Consider the following 26,383-nt stretch of genomic DNA (forward strand, 5'->3'; position numbering starts at 1 on the left):
TGAGGAAGAACTTTTTCATGCAATGAATAGTTAGGGTTTGGAATGGACTGCCTGATGGGGTAGTGGATACAGGTACAATTATAACCTTCAAGAGGGAATTGGATCAATACTTGAAGGAGAAATGAATTGAAGGGATATGAGGAAAGAACCAGGCAGTAGAACTGACTGGATTAATCTATTCTATCTTGCTGGATTTCCTCCTGTGTTAATTGGATGTGTTTCGCTGTCGAGGTCTAATACATCTAAACATTGACCACCAGAGAGTTAAGAAAAAGGATGTGAAATTACTAATTTAGTACTAACAAGTGCTTTATAAGATTCATTTAATAGTACCATTTATTCTCCATGTACCACAGATAAACAATAAACGCTATTTTTCATGAAGAAAATTGTTTACATCACAGTTGTTTAATCCTACTGAACAGTTGCGTAGGAAAGCATTGGATGAGAAGTTGTTGTTTGGCAAACTAAGCTCGTTACTTCAAGCATAATGTAAAATCTATCCGATCATTGACCCCATTGGTTATTTGACCTCAAAGAAAACAAAGAACAAAGAAAAGTACAGCACAGGAACAGGCCATTTGGCCCTCCAAGCCTGCACCGATCATATTGCCTGTCAAACTAAACCTCCTGAGGTGAAACTGTAGATTTTCTCCCCAAACCGAAAGATATTTAAACAAAGTGGAGTTGAGGATTATCTGATCACCCATTATCTATTGAATGGTGGAGCAGACTCGATGGGCCGAATAGCCTACTTCTGCTCCTACGTCTTATGGTCTTATGGTTAAAATTCCACACCATCAATAGCTCAGTTATTCAGACCTGTCTATAAAAGCAAAATACAGTGGATGCTGGAAATCTGAAATAAAAACAGAACGTGCTGGAAAATTTCAGCAGGTTTGGCAGCATCTGTGGAGAAAGAAACAGAGTTAATGTTTGGAGTCCAATATGACTCCATTCTGAAGAAGAGTAATATTCGACTTGAAATGCTAACTCTGTTTCTCTCTTAACAGATGCTGCCAGATCTGCTGAGTATTTCCAGCACTTTCTGTTTCTAATTCAGACCTGTTTTCTTGTTTCCACATATTCCATCACGTTTTAAATCCTATAAAGCTGAATTCCATTTCTTCAGCTCTTTCAGCTCTTTTCTAAAACTATTATTTAACAAATCATGGCCTAAACAGTTGATTATGCGTGTAACTGGGAGTGTAATCATTACAATGTGGCCCCAGCATGAAATTACTGTGCTGCCTGGGATTAGGCTGCTTACTTCTCTGAGTACAACAGCCTGCTGATCCATCACCCACTCTGCCAGTGCTGTTATTGGTGTTATTCAGCCAGTTGGACCATACTACCTGGACCCTCGCTGAGATGTTGTAATCTGTAGTTGGGCCTGTAAGGCCCAGAGTTACTTGAGGTTGCTTTCCACAGTCATTTGAAGTGTCCTCAATGGAAGTTCCATAGCTTCCTACCTCCCAAGTTGTAGACACTGGGGAAACAATTCATATAAGTACGAGATTAAGTAATTTAGTAACAAAGACAGGTACTAAGGGCCTGCACAATGGTATTTTGGAGGGACTGGAGTTCCTTCCTATTCAGCAGGACGCCAAGATGCCCTTCTCCCTCTTCTCCCGACTTCTCCTCTCTCCTGTCTTATTTGCTGCACCCAATCATCTGCCAGCCCCAAGGCAGTCCTGCCAGACTCCTGATGACTGTGGTAAAATTGTTCTGAAGACAGCCAGTAGAAACTAGTACTCGAGAAAACAACCCCTCAGAAATCAGAGTTAAATTTTATGGCCAGAATTTTCTGATCGGTGATTTGGGGGTGGGGCCTGGGGCCCACCTGCCAACCGAGGGCAAAATTCTACCCTATGAGTCCGAAAACAGGCCACAAAGACTAAGAAGTTAACCATGAGCTTAAAAGGACAAACCAAAAACTAACCGCTAATATAGTAGATGAACCCTTTAACTAGCACTACCTGTTAACTGAGTAAGCAAAGTTGTTGAGTACATTTATGACTTGGCAAAGGAAGCCAAGGGAGATCCCATAGAAAATGAAATATGAATATATTTTTTTCTTCATTTTACAGAATAAGGCATTTGCCCTTGACACCTATTGAGCAGCCTGTTATGGCAGGTGGTGCATCTTCTAGTGTGGACCACATGTGCACTCATCATCCACCATATTGGATGCTTAAATGCTCAATTTGCACCTGACATGGGCGTATGAGTGGGCGAGGGGGCATGGTTTGGCATGGAGAGAATGAGGGACCATGGAGGGGTGGGCGAAAGGGCATGAGGTGGCATGGATGAGGTATAGGGAGTGTGTGGAGGGTGAGGACGTGTTAGTGATGAGGGCCAGAGGGCCTTAGCAGTTCTCCAGAAATCAGCTTCTTTGTGAAGTGGTAAACTATTCTGATTGCAGAGCTTATCGACCTTGGGAAATGCTAGCACACGGGAGCAGGCATGTTGGTACAGAATGTGTTTTGTTATTGAAGGTAGGGTCATTTTCATTCACACAATCTCTTATCATAAAATCTACTATCCATAGAAACATAGAAACTAGGAGCAGGAGTAGGCCATTTGGCCCTTCGAGCCTGCTCCGCCATTCAATATGATCATGGCTGATCCTCTATCTCAACGCCATATTCCCACTTTCTCTCCATTTCCCTTGATACCCCTAATATCCAAAAGTTTATCAATTTCTTTCTTGAATATAGTCAATGACCCAGCCTCCAAAGCCTTCTGTGGTAGAGAATTCCACAGGTTGACATTCTCTCCTCATAAGACAGTCCTGCCATCCCCCGTATCAGCCTAGTGAACCTTGCCTGCACCCCCTCTATTGCAGGTATATCCTTTCTTAGGCAGGGAGACCAAAGCTGCATGCAATACTCCAGGTGCGGTTTCACTAAGGCCCTGTATAACTGCAGAAAGACATTCCAACTTCTGAACTCAAATCCTCTTGCAATGAAGGCCAGTATACCATTTGCCTTCCTAATTGCTTGTTGCACCTGCCTATTTACTTTCATTGACTGGTGTACAAGGACACCCAAATCCCTTTGTACATCCACATTTCCCAATATATCACCATTTAAATAATAATCTGCCTTTCTGTTTTTTACACCGAAGCCGAAATAACTTCACATTTATCCACGTTAAACTGCATCTGCCATCTGTTTGCCCACACACACAACTTGCCTAAATCACCCTGAAGCTTCCTTGCATCCTCCTCACAACTCACAACCCTGTCCCGTTTTGTGTCGTCATCAAACTTGGAAATATTGCATTTGGTTCCCTCACCCAAGTCATTTATATATATCGTGAATAGCAGGGGCCCAAGCACTGATCCCTGCGGTACACCACTAGTCACCGCTTGCCATCCGGAAAAAGATCCATTTATTCCCACTCTCTGTTTCCGGTCTGTCAACCGACTCTCAATCCATGCCAGTATAATACCCCCGATCTCATGTGCTTTAATGTTTCCCACTAGCCTCTTATGTGGGACCTTATCAAAAGTCTTCTTGAAATCCAAATACACCACTAGTTACATCCTCAAAAAACTCCAGTAGATTAGTTAAGCATGATTTCCCTTTCATAAACCCATGTTGACTTTGTCTAATCCTGTTAATGCTTTGCAAGTGTTCTGTTACCACATCTTTTATAATAGACTCTAGCATTTTCCCCACTACTGATGTTAGGCTAACTGGTCTGTAATTCTGTTTTTCTCTCCCTCCTTTTTTAAATAGTGGGGTTACATTTGCAAACCAGTTAAATTGTGAGGCACATGTTTGTCAGATTCAGTTAGATTAAAAACGGTATCATTTGATATGTGTAACTGGAGATAATGGGCTGGGTTTTACTGGGGGTGGTCATCACTACTCAGAATGCATCCAGTGCCCAACCATGAGGAGCTGGAGTGAAAGGTAAGTGCAGGGCTAGGCTGGTCAGCCCTGGTGAGGGGATGGGGAGGCTGGAATAGACAGATTGGAGGGGAAGGGAAATGGGAAGTGGGGTGGGGTGGGCGAGGAGAGGGTGAGAGGGACATCCAGTGGTGGCCTCCCATTGGACCAGGGGGCCTGTTAAAGAGACAGCCCCCCATGCTTGCCTGCCAACAGCCCACACCGTGAAAGTTGCTGGGCTGGATCGTTGGCATGGGCCGCTCCCAATTGCCACTGGTTAAATTCCACTGGCGACAGGATGAGGCTCTTAAATGGCTATTAACTGACCACTTAAGTGCCCCAATTGGCCCATGTATGGGTGGGCCACCCAGTGCCTCTCCCACCAACTTCCCCCCCCCCAACCCCCGACCCGCTGCTGGTAAGTTTGCAATGGGGGCAGGGCCTGTGGGTAGACAGCAGACATGGCTCCCATGGCATTTGACGCCCCCCCACCCCCGTCTACAAGTCCGCCAGGAGGGACCATAAAATCCAGATCAATGTCTGTGTTGAGCAGTTTTGTCTTTGGCTACCTGTGATTTTGAAAGAGAGTCAGCTGTTCCTCTTCCTTATTAACAAAACAACATTTTAACAAAGTGCAAGCACCTCAAAATGGAAATTTAATCAAATAAAAATTATTTAAATGAACTGGAAACAATAGATTCTACCATTATTTGCTGAGGACTGATCTTGAACTGATCTTGATGATTAAAAATTCTAGAAAATTAAAATTGACATCTCAGTATTTTAATGCCAAACACCTGTTTCTTAATTTAACTACATTCAAGATCACATGAACTTGAAATTAAATCGTCATCAAACTCTTTAATACCTTTCATTTTCTGTTTGTTTGATCAATGAGGCAACAGATTTGGTAAAGAAAGGAAACATTTGCATTTATGTCGTGCTGAATTAGAATCTCGGTACATAAGAACATAAGAAATAGGAGCAGGAGTAGGCCATTCGGCCCCTCAAGCCTGCCCAGCCATTCAATAAGATCATGGCTGATCTGCCCCATGCCTCAACTCCTCTTTCATGCCAGCTCCTCATAGCCCTCAACTCCCTGATATTTCAAAAATCTATCTGCCTTCTCTTTAAATGGTCTCAGTGATCTAGCCTCCACAACTCTCTGGGGTAGAGAATTCCAGACATTCACCTTCTTCGCATCTCAGTTTAAATGAGCGTCCCCTTATTCTATAACTATGTCCCCTAGTTCGAGATTCCCCCACTAGTGAAAACATCTTTTCAATATCCACCCTGTCAAGCCCCCTCAGAACCTTGTACGTTTCAATAAGATCACTCCTCATTCTTCTAAACTCTAATGAATAAAGGCCTAACTTGTTTAGCCATTCCTGATGCGTCAATCCCTTCATCCCAAGAATCAGCCCAGTGAATCCCTTTGGAACTGCCTCCAATGCCAGTATATCCTTTCTTAGATACGGGGACCAAAACTGTACACAGTACTCCAGGTGCGGCCTCACCAACACCCTGTACAGTTGCAACAAGACTTCCCTATTTTTAAACTCCAACCCCCTAGCGATACAGGCCAAAATTCCATTTGCCTTCTTAATTACTTGCTGTACCTACATGCTAACTTCTTGTGTTTCATGCACAACAGCACCCAGATTCCCCTGTGCTGCACTTTTTTGGAGCCTCTCTCCATTTAAATAATAGTCGGCCTTTTGATTTTTCCTACCAAAGTGCATGACCTCACACTTTCCTGCTTTAAACTCCATCTGCCGAGTTTTTGGCCCACTCACTCAACCTGTCTATATCCCCTTGCAGATTCCATATGTCCTCATCACAACATGCCCTCCCACCTATTTTTGTATCGTCAGCAAATTTGGGTACATTACACACTGCCCCCTCCTCCAAGTCATTAACATAGATAGAAAATAATTGAAGGGTCATTTTAACTTCTGGTTGATGGTGTGAAAAGAGAGATATTGGATTGGCCAGCTTCGATGGAAAGGAAAATCGGACAGGGTGTGTAAAGAGTGACCAATCTGAATATGCCTGTTTTATAACGTCACTGAAGGTTAAAGTTACCCCCAATAAGTGCCGAATGTATTAAATTGAATAGCAGTGATTGTTATGTACTCAAACATTAAGGAACACATTGCCTTATGTCATGCTCAACTAATGGGAGCCATAATTCCTGCAGACCTTGCCACCCTTCACAGCAGTAGGCTGTACTTTGTGTTTTTTTTCAAATTGCTGTTCAGTATTAGCTATTAATTATTAGGCACTTGAAAACACCATAAAACCTGTGCCCAGTTAATCACTGTGGTACTAGAGAGAAACATCCCTTTTTCTTGATATGGATGAGTACTTATTATTGGATTAACTTTTCTGGTAATATTTTAACTTTTAAAAAAAAATTCAATCACAGCACGAGACAGAGATTTTTTGCAAACCAAACTATTTGGGTATAATAAATGCATTTGGAGAAAGCCAGGCTGTGCTTTTGGTCTGATTAAATTATATTTAATCATTAGACAGAAGGCAAGAGGGAGATGTTGCATGGATTATTAATGCCAATTGAATAAATAAATACTCAGAATAGATAACAAGCACAGAAATATAACCAAGTGTGACATTATTGTTTTTGGCTCTAACCAGAATTATAAACAGATACCCTCTGGGTTCCTTGTAAAGTTCTACTGTACAGCTGAGCTTAAACACTTCCTGCTGCATTTTTTGCCTTCGAAATATGCAGAGATGACACACCAGTTTCTTGGTCTGGACAGGAGTTTTATTTACAAGTGTTTATTAAAATGTCTGCCCTCATGCTTACGGCTTCTTGCTTCAATTTAGTTTCTGTTTCTCTGTAACCACACCCTAACAGCACACAGAGAACAGTTAACAGACACACAATCATACATTGAACAATTGAAGGCATTTGATAAAGTTCCGCATCAAAAGTTATTGCGGAAAATAAAAGCTCATGGGGGTAACATATTGGCATGGATAGAAGATTGGCTGGCTAACAGGAAGCAGAGAGTAGGCATAAATGGTTTTTTTTTTCTGGTTGGCATGATGTAACAAGTGGTGTGCCATAGGGATCAGTGCTGGAACCTCAACTGTTTACAATTTATATAAATTATTTAGGTGAAGGGATGGATGGGATGGTTTCCGAATTTGCTGATGACACATAGATAGGTTTGAAAATAAGTTGTGAAGTGGACATAAGGAAGCTACAAAAAGATATAGATAGGTTAAGTGAGTGGGCAAAGACCTGGCAAATGGAGCATAATGTGGAAAAGTGTGAAATTGTCCACTTTGGCAGGAAGAATAAAAGAGAAGCATTTTATCTAAATGGTGAAAGACTACAGAGCTCTGAGATGCAGAGAGATCTGGGTGTCTTAGTGCATGAATCACAAAAGGCTAGTATGCAGGTACAGCAAGTAATTAGGAAAGCTAATAGAATGTTATTGTTTATTGCGAGGAGAATGGAATACACAAGTAGGGAGGTTATGTTTCAGTTATACAGAGCACTAGTGAGACCACATCTGGAGTACTTTGTGCAGTACTGGTCACCTTATTTAAGAAAGGATATAAATGTGTTGGAAGTAGTTCAGAGAAAGTTTACCAGACTAATACCTGGAATGGGTGGGTTGTCTTATAAGGAAAAATTGGACAGGCTAGGCTTGTATCCACTGGAGTTTAGGAGATTAAGAAGTGACTTGATTGAAACATATAAGATCCTGAGGGGTCTTGACAGGGTGGATGTGGAGAGGATGTTTCTTCTTGTGGGAGAATCTAGAACTAGGGGCCACTGTTTAAAAATAAGGGGTTGCCCATTTAAAATGGAGATGAGGCAACACTTTTTCTCTCAGAGGGTCGTGAGTCTTTGGAACTCTCTGAAAAGACAATGGGAGCAGAGTTTTTGAACATCTTTAAGGCAGAGCTAGATAGGTTCTTGGTAAGCAAAGGGGATGATAGGTTATCGGGGGTAGGTGGGATGCAGATTTGAGGTTACAATCAGATCAACCATGATCTTATTGAATGGCGGAGTAAGCACAAGGGGTCGAACGGCCTACTCCTGCTCCTTGTTCGTATGTTCATATGTAATACGCCATTCCCCCTTGTAAAACTTAAAGAACCTTATTTTAAATTAAACCATCATGAACAACAACATATGTACATCAAGTCATTTCTTAGAGTCCAATGTGTTAAGTACAGAAATAGTTTTTGAGATAGAAAGATCATTGATGATGGTGCTGAGATCTATAAACTTAAGGTAGTGGTTCCGCATGATCAGTTTGATGAGGTAGATGATCAACATTGCAGTCACACATCAGAAAGGAAATGTATCCTCATAATTGCTTTCCTCAAATTATCCTGGTCTACTCACTATCAAGCTTCTTATGTTCCACTATGTGTTGTCACCCAACAGATAAGTGTTAGCACTGAGCAACCGCTTGATCTGCTTGTCGCTTTGCAATTTCTTCTACTCTTACTCCTGACATTCTCGTTCGATAGCGGTGACAACTTAAGAATTGTCAGCGGCATGCAAAAGTTATGACCAGTCATAAGTTCAGCTGGTTCTTTCTCGTCAGAGTGTGGGGTAGATTGATATGTACGGAGTAGGAAATGAATGGACTGTTCAAATGTTTCCCCCCTCTGACATGCCAGCTCTTGACTGCCCCTTTTCGTTTGCTCCTACCATTCGCAATGTCAGATGTCAGTGAATTCTGTAGCTAGCTGGGAACTCTGTGAGCTGGCTGGAAACAAACTGCTGTCCATTGTCTGTAATGATAGTCTCCGGTGAATCCGTTTTGTTAACAATTTGCCCAGAATGTCAATGACCAAAGTGGTGGTTATGGAATTTATTGTAGCGATTTCTGGCCATTTGCTATGTAGATCATGAACAACAAATAAAACTGACATTAATTACTAAGGACTGTTTGCACTTCTCCAAAAACATATACTTGGAGTTGTTGCCATATTTTTGTTGGCCATTGGGTCGAATGTAGGGGTGCAGGACATGGTTTAACAGATTTTTTGAGCATGCAAGCTGCGTGCCTTCTAATGATCATTACTATGCGGCGATTTGTTGCAGGCCAGCAGACTACTTCATAGGATTGTTGTAACACTCAGATATCCATCATAGAAAAGATGTAATGCACATTGCTGTAGTGCTTTCAGGATAACCACTGTGGTACAGGACCAGTTTTTCCTCTATTTCCTGATGCAACTCAGTTTTTAGGTACTGGCTTACTTTCTGCAGTATGCTGCCTGTTGCTGATTCTACCTTCAACTCCTTCCATGTTACAAGGTTCGCAGTCGCATGTGAAATCACTTTGATCATATAGTCTTCAATGCTGCAAGTCTCTTTGTTATTGCTAATGCTGTCTGCAATAATAATACGGCAAAGCATGTCAGCTACTCAGTTGTGTGAACCCAAAAGATACTTGACTTCAAAATTGTCCCGATGAAGACTATCTGACCATCTGTAGATGCTTAGCAATCAATGACCAGATCCTGATATGGCTAACAATGTAGCCAGTGCTTGGTGATTGCCATAGAGATACATATGCCAATGTTCATAAGCATAGATGCAGGCTAATGCTTCTAATAGAGAGGATTTGCGTTCGGTTTCCAACAACGGGTGTGACGCCTAAGTGACTGGGCATCCACGTCTTTCAATGTCATGTGAGAGTACAGCTTCTATCATATTTCCTGATACATATGTTGTGACATAGTTTCCACATGTGTGTTGAAATGCCAAATGACTGGTAGAGATACTACCTTTGTCATTAATATGTTGAATGCTGTTATTGTCCATCTTTGCACAGTAGCTTTCGAAGAGGCTTAATGATACTTAGGAACAAAACCGTGATAAAAGCTAATAGTACCAAGGAACGATGCCAACTCTTTCATGCTAGATGGAGGTGGAAATGCATAACTGGCTTTGATGTTGTGTGTAGGCTTTAATCCTGCTGATGTCACTCGCTACCCTAGAAAGTCAATCTCAGATGCTATGAATGTGCATTTGTCCTTGTTGAGCACCAATTTTTTTTTTTTATTCATTCACGGGATGTGGGCTTTGCTGGCTGGGCCAGCATTTATTGCCCATCCCTAGTTGCCCTTGAGAAGGTGGTGGTGAACTGCCTTCTTGAACCGCTGTGTTGTTGAAGTCGAGAGAGCACCGCTGACAACTGCTAACCATGCTTTGCTTCCGTGGACAACAACATCATCAAGTAGGTCGAGCATCCCCTCAACGTCTGACAAAACTGAAGGAACAATCTTCTGGAGTGAGCTTGGTGCTGAAATTCGTCTATCGAACATTCTGCAGCACTGAAACACACCTTTGTGAGTAATAAAAGCTGCATGATATTGGCTTTGCTGTGCTAGTAGTACCTGAAGACCATCGCATGGCAAGCTTCTTGAAGACTGTGGAGTCGTGAAATGATGCCAGTAGTCCTTGGATCATAAGAAGTGGATATTTGTCTGGAATGATCATTTTGTTGACTACCTTAATGTCAACACATAGTTTAAGTTTGCCATTTTTATATTATGTAATGACTAGGTTCAATGTTCACAGCAATGAGTTGATTCACTCAATGATAGCATCTACTTCAAATCATTTCAGCTCCTGTGACACTTCGGAAAATGGTAACCGTCTCAAAATTTGGGAAACAGGCCAAATTGGCATGTCAACATGAGGAAAATGACAGTGCTACTTAATTTCTCCAAATCCAGTAAATAAGGAAGGATACCATTGTGCACAGTCAGTGTCACCAACCACATTAATGCGTGCTCTGTTGGGGTCTTAGAGTTTGAAGCCAAGCTTATCAAACAAATTTACCACTATATGGCTCCTGCCTTTGACTACTTAGAATGTGAACCTGTCTAGGGTGATGTTTTTGTAGCGCACTGGAATTGTGATCATTCCCAAACCCAGAATAAAGCAATTGTAAGCTTGAAAATTGTCTGTCATAGGAGTGAGGGTTGTCACTTAATATGAATACTTTCACGCCAATATCAATTAGAACCAACACTGAAACCCTACAATTTCAACTGAGCACTCCTTTAAATGACCTGGTGCTTTACCATCCATAATGTTGCACCCCACTCTCAGGAAGAGACTCCCCCAAATGTCAAACCCATGAAGTCCTCTTCTTCAACGACCTGCACACCTTGGTGAAGTAATTCCACTTTAAACTGGGGTTAATTTGGCTGTGATGTACTCTATGACATCTCTGGTGGAATGTATATCGTTCGATCATCACACTTTTCTTTGGCCCAAAATATTTTCAAGAGCACTTACCACCGTAACCAACGTGGATGTATCTTCTGTGAGCTGCTTGAATATTCACTGGCTTTCTGCTCCGAAACAATGTACGAGTATCATGTTCTTGCGGGTTGCTGCCACGTCCAGACTGTCCATCCCCATAGTGAGCAAGTAGGTCTTGAAGCCTGAAATCCATCAATCCCGTGGCATGGACGGATCTCCTGCCAAAGAAAGGAAAGGTGCTGGAGCTGGTAAATTTAAACTATTCCATCCTGTTGCCAATTGTTATATTTTATGCCTCGGAGATATACAGAGAAGACACATCAGTTTCTGTGTCTGAACAGAAGCTTTATTTACAAATGCTTTTTAAAATGTCTCCTCTCATGCTTACATTTCTAAAATAAATATTTAAAAAATGGTGTGAATGTGCCAACTATGTTTCAAGTGAATCATTCGGTTTTTAATACTACTTACTACACGCATGCTTTCTTATATAATCTATTTGCGCATTTCTATTATGTATATTATAATATTATATATTAAACATATATATATTATGTATATATAAATAAATCTCCCCATATACTTTTGTATGCTCTTACTATACACTTACTTATGTATTATCTACTTAATTGACTGAATACGTATTGATTTATATTATTTGTCTATGCATATTCTTGTCCATCTCTCTATATTTTTATATGCCAGAAGGGGTTTGATTCTAAAAAGATGAAAGAGCAAATGATTCAGCAGAAAGGACAAAAAACTGAGATAGGAACTAAAGATATAAACGTGGGAAGCAGAATGATAGTAACAGACTTCTCCCTGAAAATCAGAATCATAACCAAAAATGAAAAGCAGAGCAGAGTGTAGCAATCTCTGAAGTTGTTCTCAGGCATGAAGGAAATGTTAGCAGCTTGTTGTGTCAGTAGCTAGTAATCCATTGCACTGCTAATAATAAAAATGGGAAATGAAGTCTTTTAAAAGTTTTGCTGACTGGCTGATTCTGTTTTTCTCTTTATGCAGAATGATTCATGGGGGATGCAATATTCCTTTGCACTGTTCAAAGCTATGAGCCATATGCTTTGCATAGGCTACGGAACTCGGGCGCCAGTGTCTATGTCTGATCTCTGGATAACCATGTTGAGCATGATAGTGGGAGCCACATGCTATGCAATGTTTGTTGGTCATGCGACAGCTCTCATCCAGTCTTTAGATTCATCAAGACGACAGTACCAGGAAAAGGTAGGTGTTGAAACGTAGACTGTAATATCCTAGTACATGGTTTCCTAATTAGGCAATGTCATAGTTAATCCCATGAGCACCTCCATATTTAGCAGTTGCTGTTCATTATTCAGACATCCATACTCCAAGATACCCAAGGGTACAGGCACACAGTGTACATATTACCAGTCCACTAAAGCTGAAATTTGGACATTCAGTTCAGACTATAATTTATTGCAGAAACCAGTATAAGTTGATGAACAGCACATCACATCATATTCTGCTCAGAATCCAACATCCATTCCACTCAGTTCAGAGGAGATATACATTGTGTTACTGGAGAGTTTTCATTGACTTTATTTTCACTTTTTAAGAAGTAAAATTACAGTAAAAACAATGTGTTTAATTTGTTATATCATTACTGTGTGCATAAATCAACCACTAATCAATCACAATGTACTTCATTTTTTAAAAAAATATTACCTTGACCTAACCCATATGATAAGCAATGTAATTGTGGTAAAATAGCTTTCAAATGCTTTAATTTCAGTATATCAAATATGACAGCATCACCATGTATTGCAGCTTATTTTTTTAAGGGAACCAGAACAAAACTGTGGAACCATTTTTTTTGGGGGGGAGGGTGGAGGAAGGAGCGTAGCGCAGAATTCCTGGATAAGCATTTGAAGGAACACTTCGATAATGTGAGTTATATTCGGTCAGCAATCATAACAACAACAATAATTATTGTAAGTTACAGTATAGATTGTCCCTTGTTTCAGGGATTGAGTTTGTGACTCGAAGCTTATTGCTGAACAATGTTCCTTTAACAGAGTGCTGTTCAACATGTTCCCTAGACCATGATTCTTACAGGATTGTATGAATGGTGCATTCCTACATTGTGTAGTATTGCCCTGTTCAAATTGTTGTTGTTCATCCCTCGGGCCTTGGAGAATTTCTATTGATCTTCCCTATGCGATGATATTGTCATAGCTGAAAGTAGCGTTGTATGCAGTCAGAAACTTTCTGAAGGATGAAGTACTCTGAGATGGCTGTTAATCAGATTGCCAAAATAAACCTTGAATTGACTGTTCTGGTAATAGCATGCAATTTGTAATCCTGAGTGATTCATTCAAAACAAACTGCTTGAATTTAGTGGAAAATTTTACCCTGGTATCTGAAAAGACTAATATTTAATCAGCACATAGAGTGGAAAAATGAACATGAGGGCATATTTTGACCAAGGCTTATTTTCATAAACATAGACAAAAAGCCCTATGGAGATGATTTTCACCAGCGTTCTGAAGCATAAAGTCCACTACTAATTAGTTGTACTGTAGACTATCAGCCACAAATTAAGTATGTCACCACTGGAATTTGCAGTCTAAATTGTCAATAGATGAGGAACAGATGGTCTTAAAAGCATAAATTAAAGTAAATCACAAGTCTTTGTGAAGAAATTAATCAAGCCCAGTTAAAATCAGTGGTCATTTGAAAGGGTAAAATATGGCAAGAATCAGAATATTGAAGTAAATTGGTGCATCAGTAAATCAAAGAGGTTGAGGCTCAGAACACATTTTAAATAATACATTGTCAAAGAAGAGCACAAGTTATTATTTACAATATTATTTTATACAGTATTATTATAAACATGTGGTGCTTTTTCATGTCAATCTCAAAGAACTTCTTTCCTTTGGCAGTGTATTGCCTGTTATTTGGTATTTTGTTTTTTTAATTTAAAAAAAAAGTAATGAATAAGAAATACAGGCTGTACTGCAAAATGGTATTGAAGGATTACTCAAGATAATGTAGTTAGAAAAGGGAGATGTGCTTGCCATAAATGCACAGAGCCAGTAGCTATTACATTCTTTTGCATTTCCAATGTTTAAGTGAGAACAACTGCGACAGAGGCTTGTTGAGCAACATCCAGGAAGGATTTGCGGCAATCGAGCAAATATCAGGGGATTACAAAGATCGTATGTCAGCGTATATTGTGCCATGGCTTTGTCAGTTCAAATTACCTATTTGTCAACTAGGAAAAGTTATTAGTTTATTGATTGACATGAACTGTTGGTAAGATACTTTATTTGTGATGCCAGGGCAAAGGTTAGACAACAACAACAATAACAACAATCCCTGGAAAATCTCAGCAGATCTGACAGCATCTGTGGAGAGAAAAACAGAGTTAATGTTTCGAGTCCGTATCACTCTTCTTCAGAACTAAAGAGAAGTAAAAATGTGGTGAAATATATATTGTTTAAGGGGGATGGGACAGGTGAAAAGGGATAGAAGGCCAGCGATAAGTGGAGGCAAAGGAGAGATTGCGAAAGATGTCATAAACAAAAGGTCGAAGGGGTGTTGATGGTGGTGATACTGACTAAAGGAGGTGCTAATGGTGACATTAAGAGTAGAAAGCAGGATGAGCAGGTGACAAATGGCCCTAGTGGGGGTGGGGTAGGGGGAGGAGACGTTGTGGGAGAAAAGATCAAAATAGGCTAAAAGTTGGGGATAAAACAATTAATGGAAATACATTTAAAAAATAATAATAATAGAAATACGAAAAATATATATAAAAATTAAAAAATAAATATTTGGGAAAAGGGGATCAAAAAGGGGTGAGGATGGAGGAGAGAGTTCATGATTTGAAGTTGTTGAACTCAATGTTAAGTCCGGAAGGCTGTAAAGTGCCTAATTGGAAGATGAGGTGCTGTTCCTCCAGTTTGTGTTGAGCTTCACTGGAACATTGCAGCAGGCCAAGGACGGACATGTGGGGATGAGAGCAGGATGGTGTGTTGAAATGGTAAGTGGCAGGAAGGTCTGGATCATGCTTGCGGACAGACTGAAGGTTTTCCGCAAAGCGGCCACCCAGTCAGTGTTTGGTCTCTCCAATGTAGAGGAGTCCGCATTGGAAGCAGCGAATGCAGTAGACCAAATTGAGGGAAGTGCAAGTGAAACGCTGCTTCACTTGAAAGGAGTGTTTGGGCCCTTGGACGGTGAGGAGGGGGGACGTAAAGGGGCAGGTGTTGAATCTTCTGCGATTGCATGGGAAGATGCCGTGGGAGGGGGTTGAGGTGTAGGGGGTGATGGAGAAGTGGACCAGGGTGTCCCGGAGGGAATGGTCTTTATGGAATGCCGACAGGAGGGGGTGAAGGGAAGATGTGTTTGGTGATAGTATCATGCTGGAGTTGGCAAAAATGGCGGAGGGTGATCCTTTGAATTGTGAGGCTGGTGGGTTGAAAAGCGAGGACAAGGGGGACCCTATCAGGGTTCTGGGAGGGAGAGGTAGGTGTGATGGTGGATGCGCGGGAGATGGGTCGAACACGGTTGAGGGCCCTGTCACCACCGTGGGTGCAAAACTTTGGTTAAGGAAGAAGGAAGACATGTCAGAAGCGCTGTTTTGGAAAGTGGCATCATCAGAACAGATGCGACAGAGATGATGGAACTGAGAGAATGGGATGGAGTCCTTACAGGAAGCAGAGTGTGAAGAGTTGTAGTCAAGGTAGCTGTGGGAGTCGGTGGGTTTGTAATGAATATTGGTGGACAGTCTATCACCAGAAATAGAGACAGAGAGGTCAAGGAAGGGAAGGGAAGTGTCAGGGATGGACCATGTGAAAGTGATGGAGGGATGGAAATTGGAAGCAAAATTAATAAATTTTTCCAGGTCCAGATGAGAGCATGAAGTGGCACTGAAACAGTCATCGATGTACCGGAGAAAGAGTTGTGGGAGGGGGCCTGAGTAGGACTGGAACAAGGTATGTCCCACATACCCCATAAAGAGACAGGCATAACTGGGGCCCATGCGGGTACCCATAGCCACATCTTTTATTTGGAGGAAGTGAGATGAGTTTTAGGAGAAATTGTTCAGTGAGAGAGCAAGTTCAGCCAGACAGAGGAGAGTGGCAGTGGATGGGGATTGCTCGGGCCTCTGTTCAAGGAAGAAGCGGAGAGCCCTCAGACCATCCTGGTGGGGGATGGAGGCGTAGCGGGATTGGACGTCCATGGTGAAGAGGAGGCGATTGGGGCCAGGGAATTGGAAATTGTTGATATGATGTAGGGCATCAGAAGAATCGCGGATGTAGCTGGGAAGAGACTGGACAAGGAGAGAGAACGGAGTCAAGATAGGAAGAAATGAGTTCCATGGGGCAAGGTTAGACAAGTTTAGAAGTGCAAGATTTTACTGGTTAATTGATATTTTCTACCTGGGTAGCTCACAGGTTGTTTAATAATCCAATAGATTGTTTCATTTAATCAATAACATTCATGCTGGGAGAAGAATGGAGTAGGATGGTGAGTTTAAAGTCAAGTGAATTCAACTCTGGAATTTAATAGAAACATGAGCCCTGATTTAGCTGGGTGGATATGAGGCTGAGTGCGTAGCGGGAATAGTCCCTGGAAAGTTAAATGAAGAACGTGGAATCCAATGTAATTTCAGGAAGCCGAGGGAAATGAATGCCTAAGGATTCCTTATGGCACTCCAGTTCCTTCATGCTCCCAGGAAACCCTTACAAAAACAAAAATACCTAACCTTGCACTCCTCCTCTGGGCCTGCTGAACCTTGGTGCCAAGCTGCTGGCAGTTAAAATGGCAGTTGGACTTCTCTCAGGATCTCTGTGTATCTTCATGCTCCTTTGCCACCTTCTCCATCAATATCCACCATGAGTTCTGGCAAGCCTGCCACAACAGTATGCTCCAGCAACAGCCCAGATGCAACAGTCTGCAGCCAAGCTCTGACTGACTTGGGCATTCAGAAGTTCCCAGCCATGGATTCCAAGAAACAGCCACCTTCTTCAGCTTTGCTGGGACCAATAGGAGAGCGCGTCATAGGAATATCAGAGCTAGTAGATCTCCTTCAAAGAAAAGCATTGTGGGTTGATCACTTGGCAAAATAATGAATAGAAAGAATTTATTATATTTGGCATTGAATTAAAGACCTTATTTCAATTTGGCAATATGGTTTGCAGTGCAATTTAATTGCATTCTCTCCATTTGGATTGTAAGAATGTCTCTGAGTTGAAAGTTGTTTGAATTGCATGTTCTTTAACATAATTGAAGTGGTCATGAATATAAGCAGGACTGGTAAACAGAGCTTCTCTCCACAGTTCTCAAGGAAGGAATGTGAACAACTCAGTGGAATCGCAGAACAATTAGTTGATCCCTCAGAGGTATTTCTGCAACACTTGTAAAACAGGTGCCCTGGCCGGGAAACCTAAAATTGAGGGTAAAACAATTCTTAACTGTCTTTTTAAGTACCTTAATTACTGAAGGTCCAAAGGGATTCCACACTTGCCTTCATTATCCAGTGAAGCCCGGAAAAGGGCGGATAATGTCAGGATCACAACCCAGTGTTACTTTTAGGGGATTTAACTCCCTACACGTATCCAGGCCCATCTCCCCTACGCGATGGCATAATGGTATTGTCACTGGACTAGTAATCCAGAGACCCAGGGTAATGCTCTGGTGACCCGGGTTCCATTTGAACTCAATAAAAATCTGGAATTAAAAGTCTAATGATGACCATGAAACCATTGTGGGTTGTTGTAAAAACCCATTTGGTTCACTAATGTCCTTTAGGGAAGGAAATCTGCTGTCCTCCCCTGTCTGGCCTACATGTGATTTCAGACTCACAGCAATGAGGTTGACTCTCAAGTGCCTTCTGAAATGGCCTAGCAAGCCACTCAGTTGTAATAAACTGCTACAAAGGCACAAAGAGAAATGAAACCAGACGGACCACCAGGCATCGACCTAGGCACCAGAAACGACAACGGCAATCGCAGCCCTGTTGACTCTGCAAAGTCCTCCTTGCTAACCTCATGGGGGCCACTGCCAAAATTGGGAGAGCTGTCTCACATACTAGTCAAGCAACAGCCCGACATAGTCATCCTCACGGAATCATACCTTACAGATAATGTCCCAGACTCCACCATCACCATCCCACCGGCAGGACAGGCCAGTGGAGAGTATTCCATCACACTCCTTACTTGTGCCTTGTAGATGGCGGACAGGCTTTGGGGAGTCAGGATGTGAATTATTTGCCGCAGGATTCCTAGCCTCTGACCTGCTCTTGTAGCCACAGTATTTATATGGCTAGTCCTGTGTGAGGTCCATGTAAGGTTATCAGACTTCTTGAGGCACTGCTAGTAGGTCCTCCGATCCAGGTGCCAGGAATCGACCTTCCTGGTCACCACTCCTATTTCCTTCTGAGAGAAGTCCTTGAGGGCATCTTCCACCGCCTTTTGAGGAAGAGAATCCCAAAGACTCACTACTTTCGGAGAGAAAAAGTTTCTCCTCATCTCTGTCCTAAATGAGCAACCCCTTATTTTTAAACAGTGACCACTAGTTCTAGATTCTCCCACAAGAGGAAACATCCTCTCCACATCCACCCTATCAAGACCCCTCAGGATCTTAAAGGGAAGCAATACCACAAGTGGCTGTTGAATGTTGATCCCAACATTTAAGAATGAATTGTATAAATACACAAAAGAAAATTAAATGTTACAGGGAAACAGCAGAGGTGCAGGATTAGAGTAAATTGCTCTTTTCATCTAATACCAGAACAGGCATGATGAATTGAATCACCTGCTGACATTTCTGGTCCTATCATAAGAAATTGACCCAGAAACAAATGGTAGTGTGACAACCATGAGATTTGCACAATATATTTTGTATTTTGGGTTCCAGAAACTGTTGCATGTCAGATTTTCACTGCATCAAAATATTGTCCCTTATAATGCTACCGATACCAAGATCAGCTCGAAAGATGACTTTTGTTGCTTCAGCCTGGTTACATTGCTCAAGTATTCTGGATACAGAGGTCTTGTGATGCAGAAGTAGTATCCCTACCTCTGGGCCAGAAGCTTCAGGTTCAAGTCCCACTTCAAGACTTGAAGGCCATGGAAGGTGCGTTCATAACGTGCCCAAACAGAATGAATATCGGCCTGTAAGTCTTTCCAATATGCCTGATGGAAGGCGTTAAAAAGCAAGAGAGTTTCCTGGTCAACCATACTGTGAAAGGCAATGGCAAACCATGGCAGTACTTTGCCAAGTATAATCATGGACCATTCCAATGGAAGTTCATGGTCACCAGCGGCCTTTTAGGGGCACAGTACCTGAAGGAGGAAGAGGATTCCGGATACACCAGTTCCATCAAAACTCAAGAGAACCACTGCCTACTGCATCTTATGAGCTACACTTATGTAATGTATGAGATTGTGACACCCGTCATTTTCATCATTTTTTAAAAAGTGAGTATACATTTCGTATTCAAAAACAGCTGTCAATCAAGGTCCCATCCCTGGCTAAGGGCCTATTACGTCATCAGAGGTTTATTAAATTGTTATTTCCTCAGTTTTCAATGTAAAAATAAGTTGAAGAAAGTCTAGGGTTTGTTGCCAGTGCAAGTGGTTTGACAGAAGTAAAAGCACACCACCAAAGCCATTGTAATGTCAAAGGTTAGTATTATGAGGGCATAATAATTAATGAGAGCAGACTGTTAACCACCCCATACCTGTTAAATTAACATTAACCAACAGCAGTACATAGCTGCTATTTCCAGTAACAATGCATAATAGACTGAGCTCCTGTTACTTGGGATTCTAGTAAACCAAGAAAGTCTTGCACACTTGTCTGCATCAGCCTTTTGCTGATTATGTAAGGTAGAGTGTAGTTTGCTGTATCAAAGCTTTTGAATCTCTAATGCTTCCTCCCACATCCTATTGATGCAATGGAGATAAGGGTGAGACGATTTTTCTCACTGCAGATGGGGCTGTTCAAATTCCCGATAGTCTGCCTGATCTGTATAGACAAGAAACACGAAAATGCCCTAAGAATATTTAAGAATAAAGAATAAGATATTTGTGCTGCTTTATACTCTGTGTGTCAGATTAAGGCATTGGGAATAATGCAGCATGTTTATGTTTTCAAAAATATTTTAATATATTTATGAGTGGCTGTTCTCATATGGGAAATTGTATGTTATATTCTGTGTGTTACTTGTACTGGTAATGTTGACTTGGTGGTGTTGATGAATTGTGTATCTGTTGTTTTCTAATTCTGCCTTATTATGCTGATTTTTGCAATTATTTCTCTGACTCATTTTGCTGCTTGTCCTTAGAATTTGCCGCTACAGTGCAGAATACTGCTCTTCCTGTTGACTCCTCACTAATCTTTTGAGATGGCATCCATCAACTAAACTGATATTTTTTTGTGAAATATACTGAGCAATAGTATGGGATATAATATGGGAACAATCAAGGAGAATTTTGGACAAAATGACAGTGGCTTTAGGAGCCAAGATGCCATGGACGTGCTCAGTCCATACTGGATTGTGCCATATAACATTGGAAACATTGGGTGGAACCTTATTGCCTTAACCTCTGAAGCAATGGTGGATCAGTTTCCGGTTTGCGAACCCGATTCCCTGATTAGCAGGACTTTCAATTGCTCTTTTCCAGAGCCCACCTCTACATTCACTGACCAATTAGGGAGAGCCAGTGTGATGACCCACGAAATGCAGGAATGAAGGATCATTATTTAAAGGGACCTCAAAGCACTCACAAGGTCATCATTTTTTGGTGTGATACACTCAGTGCAAGGCAGAAAAGAGGAAGACAATGGACGAAAGATGTGGAAAGGCTGGTCTTCGGCTCACAGGGACACCCCTGGAGGTAAGGCTGAAAGCAAGCAAGGATTGCAGAGAAGTCTTCTTTCCAGAGGGTGGCAGGAGACTAGCCAACTTCACCAAACAGGCTTGGCTCGAGGTTGCAGAGGAGATGAGCAGCTGGAATGTGGAGCAGAGGACATGGATCCAGTGATCCAAATATTTCAATACCGTCCTGAGGCCTGATAAGGTGAGCGCCCTGCAGCTCTCAGATGGCAACCATCACCCTCTTATCTCCTTAGCAGTCTTCTGAGCCCCACAGTTCTTAGCAAATCTCTGACCCTTACAGTTTACCATATACATTCCTTTCTCCCCTGGATTCTCCTTAATACTCCATCTCAAAAGATAGCACCAACACTCTCTGACACCGTTCCTCCATCAAATTACTCACTTCCATCCTCAACAATCATTTATCTCCTCACACTTCTAACTCTCTCTCTTTTCTCATTGCATGAGAAGAGAGGCGGGAAAGTTGGAGAAGTTGGGGTGGATTTGCAGCCATGGACATTCTGAACGTGATAGGGCGCCCTAGAGATTGACAGAGTGGCAGCAGTACAGGCTATTGCCAGTTGAGAGATGGCACAGAGACCTGGTGAAAAGCGTTAGGTATCACACTGACACATGGTACTTAAATGTCACTAATGATGACAGGATGTAACCAGTACATTACCTGTCATGATCTGTGCGATGCCAAGTTGGAATCCAATTTCACCTACGTGCAGCACTAATGTTTGACTTTCATCTCCTGCAGATGTATTACAGGTGCCGTTGTAAGAGATGAGGGATGAAATAGTGCAGAACTCAGAAGAAGAGCATCACTCTGAGGAGAGACAGACTCATGACTCCTTTGCAGCCTCCACCAGTGCAGATACACAAACCTCATTGGGTCCAGCATTACAGATATGTAGGCACATGGTGAGGAGCATATTATATGCAAGCAGGAGCAGCTGCTGAAGACAGAGACAGCTGTAGAGAGTCCCTGTTGGAGGGCTGAGAACACCCCCAGCTTTGCTCAGCTGTTCACAGATGCAAAGCCTTAGGGCTTGTATGCTAAATGTCTACTTGTGGAACAGCAACAGAAAACGTGTAGGCATCTGTCAGAATTTCCAGAGGCAGTGTGCACTCTTGCACAGAAGATGGAGAAGTTCATCTCTAGCATGAGTGCCATGATGATTCAGGTACTCAGGTATAAGAGCCCATGGTGTTAGAGGCAAGGTACTAGCATGCATAGAAGATTGGCTGTCTGGCAGGAGGCAGAGAGTGGGGATAAGGGGGTCCTTCTCAGGATGGCAGCCGGTGACTAGTGGAGTTCCGCAGGGGTCAGTTTTGGGGCCACAACTTTTCACTTTATACATTAATGATCTAGATGAAGGAACTGAGGGCATCCTGGCTAAGTTTGCAGATGATACAAAGATAGGTGGAGGGACAGGTAGTATTGAGGAGGCGGGGAGGCTGCAGAAGGATTTGGACAGGTTAGGAGAACGGGCAAAGAAGTGGCAGATGGAATACAACGTGGGGAAGTGTGAGGTCATGCACTTTGGTAGGAAGAATAGAGGCATAGACTATTTTCTAAATGGGGAGATAATTCAGAAATCTGGAGTGCAAAGGGACTTGGGAGTCCTAGTCCAGGATTCTCTTAAGGTTAACTTGCAGGTTGAGTCGGTAGTTAGGAAGGCAAATGCAATGTTGGCATTTATTTCGAGAGGACTAGAATATAAAAGCAGGGATGCGCTGCTGAGGCTTTATAAGGCTCTGGTCACTCCACATTTAGAATATTGTGAGCAATTTTGGGCGCCATATCTCAGGAAAGATGTGCTGGCCCTGGATAGAGCAGAGGAGATTCACGAGAACGATCCCAGGAATGAAAGGCTTAACATATGAGGAACGTTTGAGGACTCTGGGTCTATACTCGATGGAGTTTAGAAGGATGAGGGGGGATCTGATTGAAACTTACAGAATACAGAAAGGCCTGGATAGAGTGGACGTGAGGAAGATGTTTCTATTAGTAGGAGAGACTAGGACCCGAGGGCACAGCCTCAGAGTAAAGGGAAGACCTTTTAGAACAGAGATGAGGAGAAACTTCTTTAGCCAGAGAGTGGTGAATCTATGGAATTCATTGCCACAGAAGGCTGTGGAGGCCAGGTCATTGAGTGTATTTAAGATCGAGATATATAGGTTCTTGATTGGTAAGGGGATCAAAGGTTACGGGGAGAAGGCGGGAGAATGGGGTTGAGAAACTTATCAGCCATGATTGAATGGCGGAGCAGACTCGATGGGCCGAATGGCCTAATTTCTGCTCCTATGTCTTAAGGTCTTATGGTATTTGCGCTCGTGATCACCTCCATTAAAAGAATAGCCAAACTCATGGAGACTTATACACAGCAGGCCAAAGACTAGATGCTGGCCCACAACAATGGTTTGCAACCTATGGCTGTCACTTTGGAAAGCATTGATTAAAGAGTCAACTTGGTGTCTGCATGCCACAAGTAACTGCAGTCAAGTGCTCTCCTGGTCCTGGTTAGGGAAGTACTGGGAAGAGGGAGACAAGGATGATGACAGTGAGAATTCTTCTCAAGGTATCCCAAGATCACAGCCCTTGCCCTCAGCCCCTCTGCTAGAACCACGTATGCTGTGTCCTGCCCCTGTGACCAAGCCTGTTCTGCACAAGTGCAGGTGAGGCAGTATTTGGCAGGGTCCTCATTGGTTCAAAAATCCAGAGGACATCCACCACTTTGCAGCCATAACGCACTGCGGGTGGGTTAAATAGGTTGCCAGTGGGATTTCAGCCCCTCACTGGGGAGGAGGTCCTGCTCTCAGGGGCTGCCGGCAAATCGGATTGGCCGGGACCTCCAACAGTCCCGGCAGCACCAGGAGTGCATGAGTTGGCGTTGCTGGGATTGCAAGCAGGCCCAAGAAGAAGGCCCATGGATTGGGCAGGGATGGTTTGGGAAGATTAGAGAGGGGGGTGGGCGGTGGTATGTTGTACAGAGCAAGCGGGTAGGATGAAAAGAGGGGTGGACGGTTTTAGAGGGATTGCCCCCTCAATGCAAAAAGCATCCCCTCCCCAAAGATAGTACATCCCCTTCCTTCCCTTGCTTTTAAAAAGGTTTTTCATAAAATAGCCTGCCCGCTCCCAACTGCCCATGCCAACCGTATTATGGCATGGATAATGTATTAATGGGGTCAATTGGCTTATTAACAAGCTCAATTAACCCTTCATAATTTATTAAGTATGGCAGATGGGCTGCCGATTCCATTGCCAATGCACCGCAACCCCCTCACCCCGCCTGTGTTATGGGGGTGAGCTTGGGGTGAGTGCCAAGGTGGTGAGGTTGGTACGCACACTATTTTACACGCCCCCCTCTGTTAGCATGCCTGGTGGAGGCACATTAAATCCAGCCCCACACCTGGAGTACTGCGTACAGATTTTGTTTTTCATTCATGGGATGTGAGCTTTGCTGGCTGGGCCAGCGTTTATTGTCAATCACTAGTTGCCCTTGAGAAGGTGGTGGTGAGCTGCCTTCTTGAACTGCTGCAGTCCATGTGGTGTAGGTACACCCATAGAGCTGTTAGCAAGGGCGTTCCAGGATTTTGACCCAGTGACAGTGAAGGAACGGCAATATATTTCCAAGTCAGGATGGTGAGTGGCTTGGAGGGGGATTTCCAGGCGGTGGAGTTCCCAAGTGTCTGCTGCCCTTGTCCTTCTAGATGGTAGTGGTTGTGGGTTTGGAAGATGCTGTCTAAGGAGCCTTGGTAAATTCCTGCAGTGCATCTTGTAGATGGTACACACTGCTGCTACTGTGTGTCGGTGGTGGAGGGAGTGAATGTTTGTGGATGTGGTGCCAATCAAGTGGGCTGCTTTGCCCTGGACGGTGTTCAGCTTCTTGAGTGTTGTGGGTGCTGCACTCATCCAGGCAAATGGGGAGTATTCCATCACACTCCTGACTTGTGCCTTATAGACGGTGGACAAGCTTTGGGGAATCAGGAGGTGAGTTACTCATCGTCGGATTCCTAGCCTCTGACCTGCGCTTGTGGCCGCAATATTTATATGGCTAGTCCAGTACAATTTCTGGTCAACCCCCAGTATGTTGATAGTGGGGATGCAATGATGGTCATGTCTTTGAACGTCAAGGGGCGAGGGTTAGATTTTCTCTTGTTGGAGATGGTCACTGCCTGGCACTTGTTTGGCATGAATGTTACTTGCCACTTGTCAGTCCAAGCCTGGATATTTTCCAGGTCTTGCTGCATTTGGACATGGACAGCTTCAGTATCTGAGGAGTCGCGAATGGTGCTGAACATTGTGCAATCATCAGCGAACATCCCCACTTCTGACCTTATGACGGAAGGAAGGTCATTGATGAAACAGCTGAAGATGGTTGAGCCTAGGACACCAACCTGAGGAACTCCTGCAGTGATGTCCTGGAGTTGAGATGATTGGCTTCCAACAACCACAACCATCTTAACCATCTTCCTTTGTGCTAGGTATGACTCCAACTAGAGGAGAGTTTTCCCCCGGTTCCCATTGATTCCAGTTTTGTTATGGCTCCTTAATGCAACACTCAGTTAAATGTGGCCTTGATGTCAAGGGCAGTCGCTCTCACCTCACCTCGGGAGTTCAGCCCTTTTGTCCATGTTTGAACAAAGGCAGTAATGACGTCAGTAGCTGAGTGGCCCTGTCGGAACCCAAACTGGGTGTCAGTGAGCAGGTTATTGCCAAGCAAGTTCCGCTTGACAGCACTGTTGATGACCCCTTCTGTTACTTTACTGATGATGGAGAGTAGACTGGATGGGGCAGTAATTGGCCAGGTTGGATTTGTCCTGCTTTTTGTGTAGAGGACATACCTATGCAATTTTCCACATAATTGGGTAGATGCCAGCATTGTAGCTGTACTGGAACCGCTTGGTTAGGGGTGAAGCATGTTCTGGAGCACAAGTCTTCAGTACTCTTGCCGGAATATTGTCAGGGCCCATAGCCTTTGCAGTATCTAATGCCTTCAGCCATTGCTTGATGTCATGTGGAGTGAATTAAATTGGCTGAAGACTGGCATCTGTAATGCTGGAGACCTCTGGAGGAGGCTGAGATGGATCATCCACTCAGTGCTTCTTGCTGAAAAATGTAGCAAATGCGTCAGCTTTATCTTTTGCACTGATGTGCTGGGCTCCCCCATCATTGAGGATGTGGATATTTGTGGAGCCTCTTCATTCAGTGATTTCTTTAGTTGACCACCACCATTTATGACTGGATGTGGCAGGATTGCAGAGCTTAGATCTGATCCGTTGGTTGTGGGATCGCTCCGCTGTATCTATCATTTGCTGCTTATGCTGTTT

The 26,383-nt window shown here is 42.9% G+C and overlaps 1 protein-coding gene across 1 annotated transcript in view; it reads left to right on the plus strand.

Annotated features, from left to right (window-relative positions):
• Window positions 1–26,383, plus strand: part of LOC144685518 (potassium/sodium hyperpolarization-activated cyclic nucleotide-gated channel 1-like) — a 324,879-nt gene that overhangs the window by 131,276 nt on the left and 167,220 nt on the right. Inside the window, exon 4 of the mRNA XM_078550109.1 lies at window positions 12,202–12,420. Coding sequence (XP_078406235.1) covers window positions 12,202–12,420 — 219 coding nt within the window. The remainder of the gene's footprint in view (window positions 1–12,201; window positions 12,421–26,383) is intronic.

The sequence above is a fragment of the Cetorhinus maximus genome, chromosome 1 (assembly GCF_964194155.1).
Source record: "Cetorhinus maximus chromosome 1, sCetMax3.hap1.1, whole genome shotgun sequence".
Classification (NCBI taxonomy): Eukaryota; Metazoa; Chordata; class Chondrichthyes; order Lamniformes; family Cetorhinidae; genus Cetorhinus; species Cetorhinus maximus.